Source organism: Chelmon rostratus, chromosome 3, assembly GCF_017976325.1.
Source record: "Chelmon rostratus isolate fCheRos1 chromosome 3, fCheRos1.pri, whole genome shotgun sequence".
Classification (NCBI taxonomy): Eukaryota; Metazoa; Chordata; class Actinopteri; order Chaetodontiformes; family Chaetodontidae; genus Chelmon; species Chelmon rostratus.
The window spans coordinates 17,014,762-17,035,755 of NC_055660.1; the positions used below are offsets into that span (position 1 = coordinate 17,014,762).

Sequence of the window (20,994 nt, forward strand, 5' to 3'; positions counted from 1 at the left end):
AGTTGAAGAACACAGCAAGTCATTCACAGGAGAATCATTCTCACTCAGGGTTACCATGTGCTCTCGCACATGACCAAACGACTGATTAATGATCAGTAAACAAAGTGTAACCACAACAATGCCAAGATTACAAGACTTTAGTGTAAACTGATATTTAAGCAGTTTGTTCAATGTCACAATCAAAATTTTATAATACCCACAATGCTTGGCGAATTGAGTCCAAGCGTTTCATACATTTGCTGATTTGTTGTACGAGCCAAAAACCTTGACAATCGACCGGACAGTTTGGACAATGAACAGTAAGACAACAGGGACGAACACTTTCGTATTATTTTTTTTTTTTATGTTTGAGTTTAAACCGTTTCCACGAGATACTTGCTGAGCAGTGCGTCGTTTGTAATGTTCCTGACAGAAACCTGGCAAAGCAATGCAGTTCCGTTTACAACTCCAACGCCAGATTGGCTTCGTTTTCGCCTCGAGGGTTTTCAGAGTTGTCAACGTATATCATTAAAACGATGACAACAGACACGAAGAAGTGGTCCGAAGATAGCTTGTAGTTAAAGTCACGTCGAAAAACGATCGTGCTAACCCCGGTTTCATTTACTCTGTAACATATCGGTCCTGTCTTCAATTCTGCTATTTTAACAGCAGTTGGGCTGGTACGACACATGAGGGCGTCATTTCATTAAATGACATTTTATCGACAACAGCCTAAACTTGACAGCTTTTCCCAGAGTAGAAAATATCTCATCAAAAAATGGACGTTAAGTCATATTGGAGCCTTTATGTTACACCTCATGACAACTGATATCAACATTGTTCATCTTTCTAGAAAAGTGGACTTTTTTTTTCTAACATTAGCTAGCACTACCTATTATTGCCATCTCACGGTAACTGTAACTAGAGAAGAGTTTATGCAAAATGATCCGCTTCTGTTTGATAAACTCAACCAAACATGCATTATAACAAATGGAATGGCGAGAACGGAGCAGAAGAGACCTCTTACCCACTTAACGTACTGTCCAGAAACTAGCTAACGACGTTATCTTAACTAATGGCAATGTGTTAGCAATTTCACCTAGCTACAGTGCTTCAAAAGCCCAACAACCTTCTGAACTAATGTTTTCTTGATACCTCAATAGTCCCAACATTGAGACAACCAACTTACCAGCAGCATTGGGACCGCAGCATATTTGTTTTCATCTGGCAGGAATGTCTGGTTTTAACGCCAAAACTCAGGCTGCGACCCGCAGGAAAAGTGGAGAAAAGTGCTTATGTAGCTATATTGCAAAATATAAACTAATTTGTATTTCTTGGCGAATATAACAGTTTTGTTACAGAGCATCTTCGCTACTTGAACATCGCCGTCTTCCGTAACTAAAAAGTGGTTGCTACTGCTGCGCATGCTCAGTGAATACCACGGATTTCACATTGCATAAAATAGTTTATTCATGCATTGAAATTCATTCACCAGATCCATTAATGTCACAAATACATGAAATGTTGGGAACACAGTGACAATAGTTTGTAACATTATGAGAGTAACTAGGAAAAAAATAAGAAACACAATTTTTTACACATATAGACTTCCATAATTTCAATACACACACCAAAACATTAAAAATTAGATTCAATAGTTCAATAATATACTACAACGTTAAAGACTGGGTGATGAATAACAGACAGTACATATAAAGTAATGTCATCAATGCACATATTTGAAGTTCTGTTGCTATTGAAAGCTACACAGTGCAGAATTATTTGCTGTGAAAGTCTGGGTTGCTGTATGACATTTTTCAGATGAGAAAGGACATGGATAAAAGGCACCTATCTGGATATCTATGTTGTATATAGACAAATGTGTAGGTGTGTGTGTGTGTGAGTGAGAGCGTGTGTGTAAGGATTCAGTCATGTCAAACATTGAAATTAAAAAATAAAATCTCCTCCTTTGTATATAATGTTCTACCGTATGCTGTCCAGGTCAAAGATATCCCAGGTGCTGTAGAAATATTAGGATAATATGGAATTCCTAACCATAGCCATAGAGTTTATATATTCTCTCAGTGCAATAAAAAGCAACTACTATACTAGCTATATGATCAAAGAAAATTCAAGGGTAAAATACAGAGATGACTAAAATAAGTTGAGGACAATACATATTCACAATGCCTTTATTTAATCCTTCAACTGTAGTGTTGTTCTGTATGTTAATATTATTTTATATTACTGTTATTTAAATTATATGGATAATGTTATCATTGTCAAGTAGATTTTGGTATTTAATTAATGTTGTGCTCTTTGTTACAGTTTGTAGTGCAGCAAGTCAATTAATTATTGTTACTTAAAAAAAACATATATTATAGTTTTGATAAGTAATTGATGACATCATTCACTAGCCCATGATTCATTTGGTTGGCAGAACTTCAGTTGGCAATACACATTTTTTATAGCTTACTTTAAAAGCAATTGATTGATTTATCAAAAATAGAAGTAATGATTGGTTTCAGCTCTACTGACTATCTTGGAGAAGCCATGCTTGGAGAGTAAAGTCATATTCTAATCTAACTCTGTTGTCCTAATATACCGTAAATCATACTTAGGATGACTGACATCAGATCATGAGGACTGGGAAAACACAAAAAAAGGGAATGATGTTGCTCATTATCAGCATACAGTCAGCTGTGTGCGGTCATGCTTGCAGTTATTATCTGCTTTAGAGTTCCACTGGAGAGCTTGCCTTGAAAAATCAAATGCTGTTAACGAAGGCCACTGACTGTGAAAGTCAGAGCTCAGTTCAATGTATTCCATCATCAGACTTCTTCTCTCATTTGTTTTTCTGCCATCTTTCTGTGCCTTCCTCTATGGGTTCTCCTTGTACCTCCTCCAGAGCTGGTGCACTTGTCTTCTGGCTCCAGAGCGAACACAGCTGGAGAAGGAAGCGTGGCGTCGGCCCTTCACCTGGTGAACACGGAGGAAAAGGAGGCTCAGTCATGCTGGGAGCCAGAAGCCAGTTCTTTTAACCGTGAGTCATAATAAAGTACTATAGTGATTACTAAATATTTCAGTCACAAGGAAAGACAAATTCAGGGGTTTTCTTCCACAGTCTCATTCTGTTTCTTGATAAAGTGTTGAAGTGAGGGTGAGCTGTTCTCACAATCTGGATTCTCCAAAATGACGACATTCAGGAACCTACTGTTGCACTCTGTGCACCAACTGGCACCACTATATAGTGACCTTGACAATTTGCAAGTTTACAGGAAGTACAAGTTATTATGACTGTACAATGTGTTGAACCACTCTAGACTCTAGGCATGTGAGAGCTGTTAGAGAAGTTTGAAGTCATATTGTCCCTTGCTATTGTCCCCTGATATTGCTGTACTTTCCCCATGCAAGCTGAAGCTCATACATTTAATTGAGGGAATTGAAAGATCACTTAATCCGGTGCTGGTGCTATTGATAAAAGTCACACTCCAGGTCAAATGGTTAAAAGTCAAAGAGGACAGGTGAAGAGTATTATTGTGGCTGGTGCTGTAATGACGTCCAGATATGGGAATAATGTGTTTTCAAAAATTACTCAAACTCTAGATATAAAATCAAAAAATAAAATGACCAAAACAATGAACACCATGAACGTAATCCAACTTTCTGTTGGTACTTATCTGCTTGCCAGCTCCTTCTTCAGACAGGATCTAAAAGAGGTGGCGCGCTCCACAGATTTATAGCCCTGAGAGGTCAGTGGATAGACATTGTGGCAGAGAAAAACAGAAAAGGAGGAAGAAGGGAAAACACAAGGGGCAGAGAAGACAAGAGACAACAAAGAGAGTAGTGGCGATGTGTGGGAAAAAAAAAGAGTGTATGGGTGTTGTAAATGGAGAGGTTGGGATGACGGCAGCACAGGTGAGTGTGGCAGAAAGAGAGGAGATTGAGAATGCAAGCAAAGCAAGGAGTGAAAGAGAGAGAAAACACTGTTAATAAGCCGAGACTGTGAGGCCAAGACAGCACCCAAAGAAGCCGTTAGGGTCATAACAGAACAACTTCCAGGTTCACTGTTGTTAGTGATGTTTGTGGCTTATCAGGCAAACAGTAAGCTTGAAACAACCTGACATCTCACGCATCTGCTTCACTTCTGCTGTTAAATGAGACTCACTGTAGTATTCACAATACCACTAGACAGCAGTGTCCCTCCTTGGAAACAGCACTATGAAGTCACTCAAGGTGACTGCCACCTTAGTCAGAGTTTTCGTCACTTCAAGTAATTAATTGAAGTTTTTGCCAGCTTCTTCCCAAAAGCTGTCACGCAACATGGGCCAAGATTTAACTCCCTGAAAAGAATCACAACCTTGTCAATGTTGTGTCATTTAGGTGTCTTTTCATCCCTCTTTAAGTGACATTTTACTGAAGGTCTTTTATTAGCTCTATGTATTCAAATGTGAATTATGGATTTTATTCTCTTCAGTGCAGTCTTTGCAGATGCTGGTGTACATGTTACGTATGATATTTTCCCAGTCCTTCATCTTGTGTTGACTCCATTTTGGCCACATTAATAATTTCCTGTAATCATTTGAGTTTGTTTGCAGTGGCAGAAGGGCAATAATAGGCTTTGTTGTTTTAAAACCCCTGTACAATAACTGGAAACAAGCGTTTAAACAGACTATTCTTCAACTGTTCTGTTACTTGGACCACGGATCCACCCTCAGTCATTTTCCAATCGTTTTATTACTGTCAAAGACAAAAGACAAAGCCTAAGAGCACTTTTTCTCAGCTAGCACTAATCTCTCTGTTTCATTCACACACAAATCCTCACCCTGGCTCCCCTGTGCAGACGGTCCTTCATTATTCCGATGAACTCCTTGTAGGAGAGCTGGTCGTCGTGATCTACATCAAATATCTTGAAGATGGTGTGTACAAGGTGGCGTGTCAGCTTCAGTCCAGTGGCCACATACACCGCTCTTGCAAACTCATCTGGCAGGAGAATGAGTAAAAGCTTTTTTGATCATTTCAGCTACCTGTTGTACACCAAGCTAGAAGGGAAAACACACCTGTGTGTGTTAAGACCATCAGTGGCTGTCACCCCAGCTGCCACTGATGTCCTCCTACCTTGTCCGATGGAGCGAGAAGCAAAATTGTACATCTGCATGGCGATGGCAAAGTCCTCAAGGTTGTTGAGAAACTGGAAAAAGGATCTGAACTCATCAAAGGTGATTCCCTGAAACACCAGAAAAAAGTGAAGCAATTAAACTCTAACCAGCCCAGAAAAAGGGAGAAGTGCTGTTGAAAATGTTGATCTCTGGAGAAAAAAAGCTTGAAAATAAGAGTAATGAGTGTTTCAGCACAGACTGCCATCCAAAAGGACCTTGACAGAAGTGCATATAACATTCCAGGAGGCATATCCACTGTGTTTAACCAAAGTAAAAAAAAAGCAACTGACCACAATTCCTACTAGCAATCAATAACTATAATATTGCATGAAATAGTCCCATTAATGACATAAAAGGTCATTAATGGCATGATTATGTGTTCATGACATGGAATATTTCAATTGTAGCCTTCTTGCAGTGTTTCATGACCCTAAATTAGCTGTATACAGTAATAAAGCTGAAGCCATTCAACAAATAGCAGTAACCGCCACATGCTTTTTGCTGTAAATCAAGATCAAACCTATGACGGCTAGTTTAATACCAAACATTATACATGAAAATACATGGAAACAAATTAGGAAATGCAGTCGTTCCAAGTTTACATGAAATGATCCAGATTAATATACACAGATATATAGAAAAATAACTAGGCAGCCATGTAGCTCAACCTGGAGATCCCTTATATGGATAAACAAAGAAGATGGCGGACCGACTAAATAGCAGGAAAGACTGACAGATTGTAACTGCAGGTCATGTATTGTGTGAAGCAGAGACCAACCTCCTGCTTCTTCCACAGCATGAAAAGGAAAGAAGGGAGGGACAGAAATAGAGTTGGGTTGTATAAGAACTACGTATGGATAGATAGATAGATAGATAGATAGATAGATAGATAGATAGATAGATAGATAGATAGATAGATAGATAGATAGATAGATAGATAGATAGATAGTTCAACAACATAAAGCTGAAAGTGCAGTCAAGAGTGTGTGTGAGTCTGTGTGTGTGTGTGTGTGTGTTTGTGTGTGTGTCTGTCAAGTGAAACAGTGGAGCGCTGAAGTGTGGAGAGCCACAACAGCCTCAGGCAGAGACGGTGGTGGGAAATTACGGATGCTCTAGATGGCTGGAAGGCGAGAGCACCCATAAAGCAGGAAGAAGAAATTGAACAGACCAGTAAAGGTATCTGGTGTTATATAAAGGTAAATCGACGATCCAAAATCCTGGTCACATCTATATTGTTGCAGCATTCTGTAATTTCATAGTTTACTACCACCATTTGCTATTTCCCAGATTTTTAATTCAATTAACCAAAGAAAAATGTGATCGCACAGATACATCCACACACAAATAGTCAACATGAGCTCAAATAAAACGGGATGTGATGATGAGTTTGTGTATTTTCAGTGTGTAACAGCTGCTGATTGTCCATGAGTTTCTCTCCCAGTAAAGAACTGTGTGCATGTATTGTATGTACTGCACCTTCTCGTCAGGTATACACTGGCGCACATTCTCCAGGTAGGCGCTGATGTTCTCCACATTGGTGAAACGCAGCAGGATTTTGGCAAAGTCTTCCTCACTAATGGTTGTCATCCCTTTAGAGTAGGTCAGAAACTCAATTTCCAACACCTCTGTTTGAAGGTTATCCATAAACCTGAAAAGCAGCAAGGACAGAAAAGAAGAAGAAAAATATTTTACTCAATGGTTTATCAAAAACATGTTGCTGTTTTGTGGTTTTGTTAGTATTGTTTATAGCACTGACACACATTTTATGCTTTCCATTGTATGTTTTTTAGTACCTGTAGAAGTCATCGAAGGTAAGCTCTGCCTTCCCTTTCTTTCCAAAGAAATGGACCAATAGGGTAGTGTCAATGGTGATACTCTCATCTGCTCGCTACGAATCATCAAGGAGGAATAAGAGAGACGATCAATGAGTGATTAAACAATAAAGATCGAGCATTGTGGATGGAGGAGAAGCAGTGAGCGGGACGAGTCCATCATCAATCCAACATGGCTAGCAGGAAGCAGGTTTCTGCTGCACGTGTGCAGAACGTGCAACGGATGAGCAACAGCAAACTGTCAATCAAACAAATCAGCTCGGACAAACAGTCAGCAGCCATTGTGACATCAAACATACTAGTCTAGGCAGCAGTAAGGTTTAAGTTAAAGCTCTTGAATGGGAAAGGTATCAATTGAATAAATGATAGGCAGGTTCAGTGCATTTTCACCATGATGACACAATTACACATAGTGGAAAGTCTGTCAAAGCTTTTAGTAAGATAAAGTATGTACAGAAAAAAAACAAGTAAAATGGAATGCGGTAAAATGGACGGAGAGGTTTCTGCCCATTTTAATTCTAACAATCAAAGTAAAGTAATAAAATGAGAGCTATGGAGCTATTTTTTCCGTGCTGCCTAGACTGTCGAGGAGTGTTGCTGGAGCAGCATTAAACACAGACCAACACTGGTCTGGTGAAGACACAAGAAGTGTTCAGGAGCAGCACACATTAAGATACGGATAAACAATGAAAAACAGAGTCATGCAAATATTCACAGAGGTGGGGATAAGGGTCAGCGAGAATGTAAGACGAAGGAGGAGATAGTGTTAACGAGAGAGAGAAGAGCTAACAGAGAGAGACAGGAGAGGGGAAAGACACATGGAAGAACAACTAAGGGCGAGACAGACAAATACATAACACTAAGCTGCCAAACATACACAGACACATTAAAGCCACCACATCCCATGCGTTTCTCTGCAAATGCTACATTGACACACCTGGACAGAATCTCAAACCACAAACAGCAGCACGGAAACAAACCCCACATAAGCACAAATGCAGAGAATGTGAGCGGATTCCACCTTTTTCCGTCAACGAATGAGAATCATTGTGTCATGCCTGTACAACTTTTTTTTTTTTTTTCTTGCTTCCTTTTTATATTATTACTCAGTTTACATATTCTTCAAGCTCAGGCCCTTTGTCCTCCCTCCACAGTTTGCAAGTGTGTGGTTAGTGAGTGATCCTGGTCATTTGAAACCCATTCAACAGGATTTGGGATGTTTGTTCTGTTTGCTCATATAATCTATTGGTTAACATCTTCCTAATCCCTTACAAAAACAAGGTGACATGTACTCTTTATAAGCCTTTAAAACGCTGTGCATGAGTGTGTTTCACTGTTTATTCTGTCAGAAAAAGGTGACTGTGCTTTTGGGCAGTTTCAGAAAAGACTCAGCCAGCGTCAGGGCAGAAGGAGAGGAAGTCAAAAGCCCCTGTTTTGTCTCTCTCCCTGCCATGCCCCTCCCAGCCAACACCCCTGTCCAATCCATGGCCATGCTGAGGTATATGCAGACATCAGATTGGGTGGAATCTCATGTCTTTCTAAGGAGGAAAAGCACTTATGCCATTTCCATCATCATCATCATTATCATCATCACCACGATGCCATTCGTGGTTCTACCTCAAGAGTAAAATCCTAAAATCCGATGTGGGACAAGAAGAAAATGTCAAAGAAGATGAAACAGGTTTACAAAAGTAAAAAAAAAAAGATGTTTGTTCAAATTGGCAAATTAGATGTGCATAATTGACAGATGTTGCAGTTATTGTTGTGTTGTTTGTTGTGACATAAGATGTGAAGTCATTCAATTAAAAATGAGAAAAAATGATTGAGGTGCAGAGATAATGCTTTAAGATGCCAAAACCTCCAGAAGTTTCGAAAATGTAACGTATATGATTGATGAGTGGTCACTCTTTTTTGATGATATAGTTAAGGCAGGACCCCTCATCAAAGATTCCATATTTCTTGCCTTGTGAGCACTTAATGTTAACACTGATATTTATCTTAAGTTGTTTCATGTGAATACTTTAAGGCTCAAAGAGGTAAACACAGACGTTTTTTTTTTTTTTTACCAGAAAAAAGTAAAGACAAATGCAATGATTAATTAAAACAATTTTATGGGGCAAAGATTTTTTTGTTCTTCTAACTTGTTGATCATATCTACCCTGGTTGGAAATCACCAGAATAGATGATTAGCACATTAAAAACTGCATTGGTATAAATCCATTATGCAAGAATTCAGAGCAGTTAGCCAAATCAGATTATGGGTCTTAGTTTTGGGAACTTAAAGCTACCAATGCACACTAGTAATATTCCCTAAATGTTGTAGATTAAGGCGCTAAACAAAATGCCATTTAGCAGATACCACTCTAATGGATACCAATTGGGTAACTCACAGGACAAAAATGTCTTCTGGAAAGTAAACATTAAAAGAGGTTTTTAGGACCACCAACACTAGTGTGGCTCCCAACATTCAGTCTGTTTCTGATTCACTTTCAGTCTGGTTTTCCAGTCTTTGATTAGGGACTTCATATAAACACAGACAAACTGAAACAATTACAGACGTATGATTCTACTGTCTTGTTTTCTGTGTCTCACTTATTTGAGGGTCTTTTCATTAAGCCTCTGACTACGGACAAACAGGAAAACAAATACATCTTCTCTTTTATCTTATAACTGACGCATTTCTGATGTCTTTATGACACATGAGCTGTTCATTCATTTAGACTGTATCCAGGTGGTGTGTCTCTGCCTCTCAGCCCTCCTTTCAGCACATCCTTCCTATTCTTTTCAGAAAACGATTCTGCTGTTTTGTCTCTGCAGCGATAGAAACACTAAAACAAGACAAAGGTAAACTAAAATCAATCACTTTGTCCATCTTTTGAAAAAGTGGTTAAGGAATTCATAATGAATTTGATGATTGTCCAACCTCTGTTGCAGTTACCAATCAGCTGTCAAGAGGCTTAAATGTCTTATGTATAATCAAGCATGAATCCAGTTGGTCAGTTACGATGGATCCATGTGGGTTACTGGTACTGGTGATTGAGTATAGTTGGACTGGGAAAACAAGCGAGAGTGGTTATTGATATTCAGGTGCCATGCACCAAGGAAAATGTATGAAATCAATAATGTCACAGATGTGAACCAGAGGAAGCTGTCGGCCAAGTCTTCTACTCTCTCCTTAACACTACTAAAATAAAGATAAAAAATGATTACTCAAGCAGCGTTAACAGACTTTTGGCCATTTGGGGGCAGCAGAACAATTTGTAAACACAAATTTGAAATATTATCACCATGTAAAGTTGTTATGGTGTTAACATACATGTGGAGCTGTAGCATCTACCCACCAATATTCACTTGCCTTTAGGTCTGTTCTGTTCTCTAGTCACTCCTGAGGGATCTGTCTCTTTAGCTGCTAAATGCTAATGTTCATCAACTAGTTGCTGTGTCTGTTGCTGTTTGGTGGTGGGGGAGGTAGTGTACAGTGAGTTATCACAGCTTTTTTACTGAAAACAGTCGCCTGCTGCTGAAAGCAAGGTTGATCAGACCAAAATAGTAAAGCCGTGGATCATCAAACCAATACAATGAGGTGAATGATGCTAACACGCTATGTAGGTCTAAGGAAAACTGCAGAGTTGAGTGATGATTCTTTGTGGGTTCATCATGAGGGACACCTTTTACATTATACAGTCATTTGATCTATTGTTAATCTAAAAAATATAGATAAGTACAGCTTTTATCACTATCATCTTAATACAAGCAGTAACCTACTGTTTTCTATATATTTATGTATCATTTATTTATGCTCACAGTTGACGATTGTTCTCTTAATACTACTATATATTACTTATTTTTATATCAGATGTCTGGTGGAATTTCACTCAAAAGTCAAAAGTCAGTGCACAGAATTTTGTTTTTTTGGGGTGAAATTTAAAGGTGATAAATATAATTTAAGTAACTGTCAGCATATCACAAGGTTCAATATAAATGATTGGTATTAATGAACCCTTTTAAGAACAAAGATCTGTCTAACCATGGCTAGACATAATGCCAAACTGATCATAACAAGTTTATCATTCCTGGAAGTGTGGCAGCACCGGTGTGAGCTCATCATCGCCATGAAGACGTCATGGTTATCACGCCCACAAGGCACGAGCCAACACCTGGTGCATGCATGTGTCTATTTGTCCATCTGTGTGTGGGTATGTGTGTGAGAGAGCTTCAACACACTTTGATCATGAAGCTGAAGTTAAAAACAGTAATTACTGATGTAAACACTAAACGGTCTTCTTCATCCTCCCTATCTGTGAGCAATACCTTGGAGCAAGAGCTCATTGTCGGTCTTTAGTCAAGTCAGTCAGACTGTCAGTCAGTCACACCTTCCAGGGTAAAAACAGCTAACCCTCCCTTTCCCTTCCCACGAGCTGTTTATCTTTCTCCCACCTAACTTTGTCTCCCACCTTCTCTTTCTTTTTCTTTCCCTCTCCTGTCAGTTCTTTCCTTCTTATCCTGCCCCTGCTCTCATTTCCTTTCTCCTCGTACTACCCGTCAGTGCCTCCTTCACCTGACAAACATAGAGGTGATCTGCTCCCTCCTTCTCAGCCTGTCAGTCAGTCCCTCCTTCTCCAGACAAAAGCAAAGAGGTATAATGGTGACTAATCTGTTGAGTAAACACATCTTTCTCTAAATACAACCTTCTTCTTTCTTCTCCCCTAAATGTACTTCCCGAACTTCTTCTCTCCCCACCCACTTTGTTCCCCAACATTTGTTCCCTCAGCTGACCTGTGTCATCTTCTTTGGGCCTCTCTCACCTGTTTGTTGTCTATCTGATTTTATCTCTTCATTTTTTCCCTCCACCTTTAGGTTTTCTACTTCTCTGATTTGGTTACAGCTTTGTTAAATTCCAACGTTTCCTTTTGCTATACTTTATCCTTTCTTCTTTTTACTGTGTCCCCTTGTCTCACTTTTTTTGTTCCATTTACCTCATTATATATCCATGTTTAATCCCTCGCACTTAAATGTCCCTGTTTTTCTTGCTTCTATTTTCCTAAACCCTTCCACCCCCTCTGTCTGATTTGTCTGTTCTGTCCGTCTGACATCCCAGCAGATGAAAGGTTGCACGGTGTAAATACAAGGTCAGTCCCATTATCCTCCACTGTCATTACCTCCACCTCAGCTTCCGCTGCCACCACAGCACATAGCCTGTCATTAGTCAGCTAGCCTGCTAGCACTGCTAGCTGTTACTAATCATTACCAGCAATTTCACCTTCTGTTAGACATAGCCTCAGAAAGACATTTGAGTTGTACGTGAAACAAGACAATGAAAAGGTAAAAATTACTGGAAATTTTCTGTGCCAAGGTGTGAGATTTTACAGATGGACAGCACTTCTACCTGAGCAAAAAGGTGATGATTGATTTTAATCCAGTTTGGTCACTATTTTAGTTTACACTGCTGTACAAGCAGCAGACTACAGTGCACAAATTACTCAGAAATTCTATGTGATTCAGTATATGTGTGTGGTGCGCACATGATTAGGGTTTTTTATGTGTTCTGCAGTTAGCCTTGTTATCGTTACACCAGCGTCATTAAACATGTTGTGGTGAACACCAAGAATGATTTAACACCAAAGCTACTCCACTAGCCACAACACAGCACAGATAACAAGGCACAGATACATATAGAAAAGCATAATGAAGAGACCAAATGACAGAGGGCAGGTGAGAAACAGTACAAGTGATTAGAATGTGGACATTGCAATATCTATCATGTAATTAGCATTAATACTGTCACACTAGTACAATATAGAAAATTCTTCTGAAACAATAAGAACAAACATGAAGAAAAAGGTCCTCATCATGTTTGTTCATCAGGGAAGTGAGTGACACAATGAAATGGGGAAGACACTTCAGACATTTGGAGGAGCCTCGAGTTATTCCAAGAAAGAAATATTTTCCTTCAACTTTGTCTCAGTGTTAGAAGAGATCAATTTGACGGACATAGTGTGTTTAGAGCAAGGAAGTCTATTAGAGCTCATCCAAATAGAATTGCTGTCACGTGGGGAATGAGGTTGGAGGAATGGATTGACTGTAGCTTCTGTCCCCTACTTAGATTCATTAAGCAGTGAGATATAAGTATGGCAGACAATGAGTAATCTAAATCATATATGAAGTAATGTTTAGGAAAGAAAGGAAGAAAGAAAGATGGTAAGTCAGTCTATGTGAATTAGTATCAGTATCAAGCTAAACCAGAATAAAAGAGTGACCACAACTTTTTACAATAAGCCCATACTGACAAATATTTTGGGTTCCTTCTTCTCTTTTAAGCCATGAAAATGTTAAAAACAAAAAATCTTCACAGCAATGTGTCACGTACAGCTTTTATTTTGAAGGTAAACATTTCTAGTTTTATTCTGGCCAAGCTTGATGCAGCTACATTACTTGGGATCTATGGGGCAAGTTGAAGTCTCATCACTAACTACAGGGAACTGAAGAGGAAGAGTGAAGGATGAAGAATGGAGGGATGTAGGGACAGAGGACAGTTGGGTCTGTGTACCTCCGCCAGGTCAGAAAAGAGGACTTGACTGGCACTTCGCCTCAGAACGTCCCAGTAACTCCGCGCCACAAACTCCTGACTGTCTTTTTTTAGCACCTGTAGGAGTGGTCAAGCAGGACCAGGGTCAGTTCACCTCCAACCCAACTACTTCAGGAAGTAAACTTCAGCTTCCAATATTCACTCAGTTCTCAGTATATACAACCACATTCATGATGTTGATTTTCTTGTTTAAGAGTACATACATATAGCCTTCATAAGTATCAAATACTCAGTCATGATAATTCTGATCTGGAGTCTGGCGCTCATTGAACTAAATTACATGGGAAACCTCATTCATTCTGTTTTGTCAAACCAGATGTAACAAACGGTGAACAGGCATTATAAATTATTAGCTTATGACTAGAGAGAAAGAAACAAAATGAAAATGTTAAGAGGTTGTAATCTGTCATCAATACAGTTGATGTAATATCTATTTGTAATGTTTGATTACTATAATTCACCCCATCCACTGTAATAAGCACCAAGCATAAAAATCCATAAGTGTCAAATATATAACAGGATTGAAGGGAGGAAGGGTCACATTTAAGCAAAAAGTCTTGTTTTCTCTACAAGTGGAGTTACAGTACATCACAGATAAACCAAATGACATTAGCTGGAGAAAAGTGAAGTATCCACAGTCATCAGTGGTTTGGGTTAACACAACAATAAGGACTAACACTATAGCAAATCTGCTTTAGGACCTTTATGTTTAAATCACTAAAGCTACCATTTGTTGCTTTGCCTTTGTGCTGAATCAAGAACAAACACAAGCAAAATCTGAATACAAATCTAACATTTATCTCTAAAGCAAATACAAAAGGCTTTCGCCCAAAAGCAAGTTTTCCTTTCTCACTCCAATGATAGTGAACCAGCTGAACATATTGCTGTCACAAAAAAGAGCTAGTTCTTTTAGAGTGTATTCTGCCTTTATAATAGATAAACACTGAGCTCTTGACCACCCACCTCGTCTCCCTCCCCAGGGAGAACGCAGCAGCGGCCATTTTAACATGACCCTACACTGCTCTTAACTTCACAGTGACAATGCAACTATCCATCACAGCACTGACAGGGCAAGGAGTGTGTGTGTGTGTGTGTGTGTTTGTGTGTGTGTGGGCGCACATGTGTGAAAGAGAGAGAGAGAGACAGAGAGAGAAGCAATACACATATCTATCTTTTTAGCGGTCATCTGTTCAGTTTTGGATGCCTTACCACTCAGCAGACAAACGTATCCTGTTTGCTTTCTTTATCATGTAAATGTGAATGTGCTCACACACATAATAAAAATCTGCTCTCTCTGTCTTTGCTTTAACAAAACTCAGTAACACACCCAACAGGAACACATACACTGCCAAACAACCGGCACGTCTCCTCAAACAGTCTCCAGTGGACAGCGTCTGATTGTGTTTAGAGCTTTAGAGTGCCTCCAGTCATTCTAAATCACATCACTCTCTTTTTGTAAGAGTTCATCTCTCCTGACCCCTTAAATCTATTACTCCTCTTCTGCCATCCTGCTTTCCATTCATCCTACCCTTTGCCATCATTCCTCTATCAATCACTCAGCTGACCTAACAGATGGACACCCTGTCTTGAAGGTAGTATGTCTCTATCCCTCTCATTCTTTTCATCCACCCATCCTTTCAAGGAGTCTACTGTGTACATTTTACTGACAACAGAGGATCAGGTGGACTGGGTAAGGGTTAAGGCCTTTTCAAAAACCAGGTCAGGACACAAAAGTGGGTGACAAGGGCATTGAACAGAGTCCTCTAAATATCCTAATATAATTGACATTTACACCTGGGTTTTTAGATGAGATGATTGATAATACTCTCATGCCTGTTCTGGAAATATGAAGCTAGCACTGGTTAGCTTAGCATAAAGACTGGAAGCTAGCTTTGCTCTGTTCAAAGGGAATTAAGTCAGCCTACTATAAGGAACAGTGAATTCATGGAGTCACCATGATGTTTTCAGACAGCCAACAAAAGCCTCAGAAATTCACTGTATACGGCCAGGAAAATAGTTCATAGTCCAACACATAACACCCTATTAAAACCACAACTTGTCATTAGGCCTTGGCCTTGGACCGATATGAGAGTGGTATTGATCTTGTGATGTATTTCTTGGCAAGAAAGTGAAGAAGTACATTTGAAAAACCTGAAACATTCTTTTAATTATATTTTCCAATATTGAGAGATGCGCACTAAATAGTAAATGCTGGCTGCTGAGGGTAAAAACTTTTTTCATCAACTGAACACAGAGCTAAGCAGAGGTTCTAGATATTCAAAAAAACATATGTCTACCATGACTGCTTAACCTTTTATCACCATGTTTAAGTCCCCATTGTTTTGTTATTATCTTAAAATGTCAAGTATACTGCCTTTTTCAAATGAAACCATGCAGTCTGTAATAACCCCACTGATAGAAACACCTAGCTCTTTGTCCCCCTGTTCATCCTTCCACCCATTTCTGCAACCATCTGAACAAGAGCAGAAAGGAGACTAAGGGGTTATGGTTTTGGATACATACGCTGTTCATGGGGGCAACCTGATATCCATAGAGCTGCATACTCTAACACACAGAGAGAGACATGAGGAAGAGAAAGAGGAGGACGGAGCATGCAGTCAGAGAGGAGGAGGAGAGAAGGTAAAAGACATGTTAGTACATGCAAGGAAAGACGTTGTGGATACACTCTGCAGAGGGATGTGTCATTTTCAACGCATCTATGATTACATTTTAGAACAACACACACTTTGCATTACAACACTGTGCACTGCACTTCCCAGGGAAGATTTGTCATTTGGCTCTAACTCATGCAGGCTTAATAGATTACTAAGCTTAGACCTACTCTTTATGATAAGACATCGAGCCTGCAGATTTAAACTATAAAAGGCATAATTGAAACACTTAGTGTAGTAAAGCAAGATGACCTGTGTTGTTCCAAAACTTCAACCACAGCAGTGTTGAAAAAAACAAATTCTTGTAAGAGTGTATCCGGTTTAACAAGTACACAGTAGGGATACCTGTCACAGTAAAAAGAGAGGAGATACCACACTGCCAATAACAGTTTCTACAAGGCAGCATGCACTCAAACATGGTTACATGAATGGTTTAGCTAACTTAAATACCTGTAAACAGATGACAACTTGCTGTGATGATGATGCGTCATTTTTAATACATCCACACGTACAGTTTGACACAGCACTCATTTTGCACCTTCAGTAATCCTGAAGAGGAAACAAGTGGGGCGCTGTGCCACATCACACCCATGGATGTATTAAAATGCCATTTTAAGAGTTATGTTTGTTTTACTGCTATATTAACCTCAATAAAACCAAGACATTGTGGATCTTGGTATTTAAAGTTTACCCCAGTCATGATAACAGCATTACTGAAGTCCAGACTTATAATTCATGCTTATGTCACTGTTGGCTATATTAAGGCTAATTAGCTAAATAATTGAATTTTATCTACAAATGTCCCTCTCCTCACACAAAACACACCCTCGCCCTCTGTTACCGGCTTTCTTACCAACTGTGCTGATTTCTCAGCATCTCCTTTCCTCCCTTTCTTTTCATTTTTCTTCCGGAAGATCTCCTGAAGCTGTAATGAGAGACAGAGGGAGGATCTCATTGACAATTCAAAGCCAGATTCAAAGCTCTGTTTGAAGCTTAAATGTTCATACGTACAAACATTCACCGAGTTCACAAAGTCATTCACTCTTTCATGATGGTCTGTGATGTGATTCTGGCCTTTTGACAACATGATTTCTAGTTTGGCTGTCAAAGGGACCTATGGTCACAGATAGTATATTAAAGAATAAGTCGATACTGAATCCCATCTGGCAGAAAACTGCAAATGCATGGTTATTAGTATTAGTATTTCAGTATTAACAGATTAATTAATTAATTTCAGGTGAATTGTAGTCATATTTTGTGTTCAACAAACTTTCCCAGGAAGTACCATAAACTGTAGCTTTAATACTTTAAAAAATGAACAGTGTTTTGTTAATCAACTTTGATTGTTAATTTGAATTAAAAATTAAAATTGTTAGCTATAGCCCTGCACTACTGCACTATAAATCATAAAGAGACACTCATCTCCAGATGCATTTTAAGAGTTGTGATCACAACAGACAACAGCAGTTGTCTCCATTTTAGTTTATTTAAAAGAAATATTCCCTGTCTGTCTGTATTCAAGACAGTAGAAAAATCAGAGCCTGTTGACAAACCCTTAATGTGGGAACTCCTTTTCGGTCCCACAACTACCCACTCCCACAAGACCCTCAACCATTACCAGCCACTTCCTCTGATGTGCCATTTTGTTCCCAACAGCCTCCACAGAGATACTGATCACTTCCTGCCAGCAGCAGTGTTTTCAATTGAAAATCTCTTGGTCCCATCACACAGAGAAAGTAACACACAACTAGCCCTTATAGGTTTTTAATCTCAAGAAATGCTATAGCAGTTATGCTTCTCAGCTGTTTAATAAGCTGTCTTTACAAAAAGTGAACTGAAAATCAGTTATGAAATGCTTTGAAATAAAAATAAAAAAAAGCAACTTCAGCTTAAGGCAGCAGGAAGGTTTTATTTTAAGGCAGAATCATCCTATCTCTGTTCACTCCCGTTCCTCTGAGTTTATTTTCTATCATCACCAACTTCAAACGCATTGTCAATATTTTTAACATCCTAACCTGGTCCTTTTGCGTTGAGAGTAAAAGGTGATGTTAATAATAACATATAAATGCAGTCACGGGATGGATATTCTTTCAGTATCAGAGACTTACCACCAAGAACTCCCTCTTGTCCACCATCTGGTTGCCGTCTGCATCAAACATATTGAAAGCAATCTTAAAGCCAGCATGGGGCTCTGGAGAACAGAGACAAGAGCACATAGGGTGAGCGTGTGCATGTGTGTGTTAAAGGCAATTTTAAATCCAAAAATAGCATGGGATGAAGTGGCATATAGGCAAGGCAGGAGAGAGATGGGGTTGGTGGATAAATCTATATGGACTATGAGCTACAGCTAACATTTAAATTTTTCTAGCCTTCTCTACCTGTTTCTTAGTTATCAGATATAGCTGCTTATATTCCAAATCTGATAATGCTTTATTGTGTCTTTATTTTAGAAATACCAAAATCACATCTGCGTAAGACAGTCCAATGATACAAATAATTTCATGCAGGTACAAGAAGCGAATGACAAGTTTGAACTGAATTTAGAAAACAGTTCTAATCTGACATTAAGTCATTACTTTCATCTTCCCATTTGAATTTCAGATGAATGTGGATTAAATTGATCAAACAGTAAAACAAACCCTCTCCTGATTAATGTGGTCATGATCAGTGGCTGCCTGCTCATTTGGTGTGGACACACACTGAGTTACACTACTTCTATGACTTTCTCTAGGAGGAAATATTGAAGGTTTAAAATGGATAAGAACTTGGAATTTGACACTATTGTTTTATTTCCTGATTCGTGTAATGGGGAAATATTTTAATACAGCACAGTACACTGCTGTTCTCAGTCAGTAATAAAAATAATAATTTTCTTTTGAGAAACAAGCCCCACATTCATGTCGACATTCTAAGATCTGTAAGGTTATGAGTAGAAGTTTTTTTTTCTTCTTCTCTCTGTCTCTCCTCAATCTCTGTCTTACCCTAAGGGAATGGGGAAACCACCAGATTTTTGTCTTGCTGAGTTCTGGGTTATAGAATTAGACAGTAGAAAATCAGATGAAGTGAAGGTGGAACTGAATTGACTCACTTGTAAGGATGCAGAGCAGGAACAGGTACTCTGTGTATGAGATGATGCCTAATAATGAGACAAAGACAGAGAGAGTTAAAGTAAAGGTCACATTCAAGACACACACACACACACACACACACACACACACACACACACACACATACACACACACACATAAACACACATAATGTTTACAGATGTTCAAAGACCATGGGCCTCCTGACACACACACACACACACACACACACACACACACACACACACATATAATCCTTCCTTTCATGAAGATAACATCTTAAAATGTGTCTACTGGAGCTGAGCTGCCAACAGACGTTTGCCACACACCGTTTCTTTTTCTACACCGCGTAGTGTCCAAGGTAAAGACACTGGCTGGAAGGGGTGTGTGCATGCGTATGTGTCAGTGTTTGGATAAGCAAGTGAAAAATGTTTTAAGAGATGATCCGTTCTTGCCTAAGGCCCATTTAGGAATCATTGTTACTCCATCTCATCTCTCTCTCCCTCTTTTTTCACTTTCTGTCTTGATCGTTCAGATAGTTCAGGGTGACTCGCTTGAGTGTTACGGGAGACTGCTTTCCTGTGTGTGTATATGTGTGTGTAGATGAACATGACACCAGCTAAAGACCAGTGTGAGCTGTGTTTTCCTGATGCTCGACTGCTTTGTGTGGAGGAGCTGGTTTGGAACTGACTCTCTTTTCCCCCATGTAGCCTGAGCTGTGCAAAGACCAGGAGATACACTGTGAAACAACTCAGGTTTCTAAAATACATTCTGCATGTTTACACTCACATACTCTCAGTGATATGCTGCTGAAGGTGAGTTAACACTGATCCCCAGGTAGCAATCATTAGGGGAACACCTTTCAATCAATGATCAGTCATTTTATTTAGTTTTACACTACTATGTATGCTATTTACAAATTTACAATCACATTTATTTTTTATTTATATCTCCAATTTATTTATATTTCAGAGAGAGTTTGTAAATTTCAAAATTCTGTTTATTGCAGGAAATGAAAAGGAAACTATTAGGCAGTGTGCTTATTTATGACCCCTAAAATCAAACTGATCATTTCTACTCCTAGAAATTCCTAGCTTGCAATTTCACTCAAGTTCACAGTGAACTACCTGTCGAATGTGCAGTTCCACAGAAACATTGTTAATGAAGCAAGTCAGGGATCGAGCAAGTACTAGCATTAACGCCTCATGGTTATAGGCCAAATATGGATGTCGCTGCTAAGACACTACAAATTGCAAAACGTGGATGCTTCACACACATCTTCAAACTGCCAGCACAGAATCTCTAAACAATCACCACAGTTTCCAGGTGGAGACTCAAGATTAGTGTCACGAATTCAGTATCTGACCAAATGTGAAATATGGTCACAATCTCCCCTTCTGCTCCTGAGTCATGATGTTGAATAGAAAGAAAAGTCACATTTTGATGTCACAGTGAAGTTGACCTTTGACCCTTTGGATATAAAATGTCATCATTCCATCATTTTATTATGAGATATTTGAGTGAAATTCTGTCATCATCATATATACATATGAATATATATATATACACATATGAATTCTTAAGTTATGGCCAAAAGCAGATTTTGTGAGGTCACACTGACCTTTGACCCTCAAATTCTAATCAGTTCATCCTAGAGTCCATGTGGCACATCGAGGAAAT

The 20,994-nt window shown here is 39.0% G+C and overlaps 1 protein-coding gene across 1 annotated transcript in view; it reads right to left on the reverse strand.

Moving 5' to 3' along the window:
* Positions 1-1,462: 1,462 nt before the first annotated feature.
* The window catches only part of micu3a (mitochondrial calcium uptake family, member 3a), a 30,417-nt gene continuing 10,885 nt past the window's right edge, over positions 1,463-20,994 (reverse strand). The window contains exons 5-14 of the mRNA XM_041933466.1: positions 19,317-19,364; positions 18,337-18,419; positions 17,082-17,153; positions 16,080-16,121; positions 13,518-13,613; positions 6,932-7,026; positions 6,615-6,786; positions 5,098-5,206; positions 4,805-4,962; positions 1,463-2,958 (exon numbers count right to left, since the gene is read on the reverse strand). Of these exons, the coding sequence (XP_041789400.1) occupies positions 2,860-2,958; positions 4,805-4,962; positions 5,098-5,206; positions 6,615-6,786; positions 6,932-7,026; positions 13,518-13,613; positions 16,080-16,121; positions 17,082-17,153; positions 18,337-18,419; positions 19,317-19,364 (974 nt within the window). The 3' untranslated portion in view covers positions 1,463-2,859. The remainder of the gene's footprint in view (positions 2,959-4,804; positions 4,963-5,097; positions 5,207-6,614; positions 6,787-6,931; positions 7,027-13,517; positions 13,614-16,079; positions 16,122-17,081; positions 17,154-18,336; positions 18,420-19,316; positions 19,365-20,994) is intronic.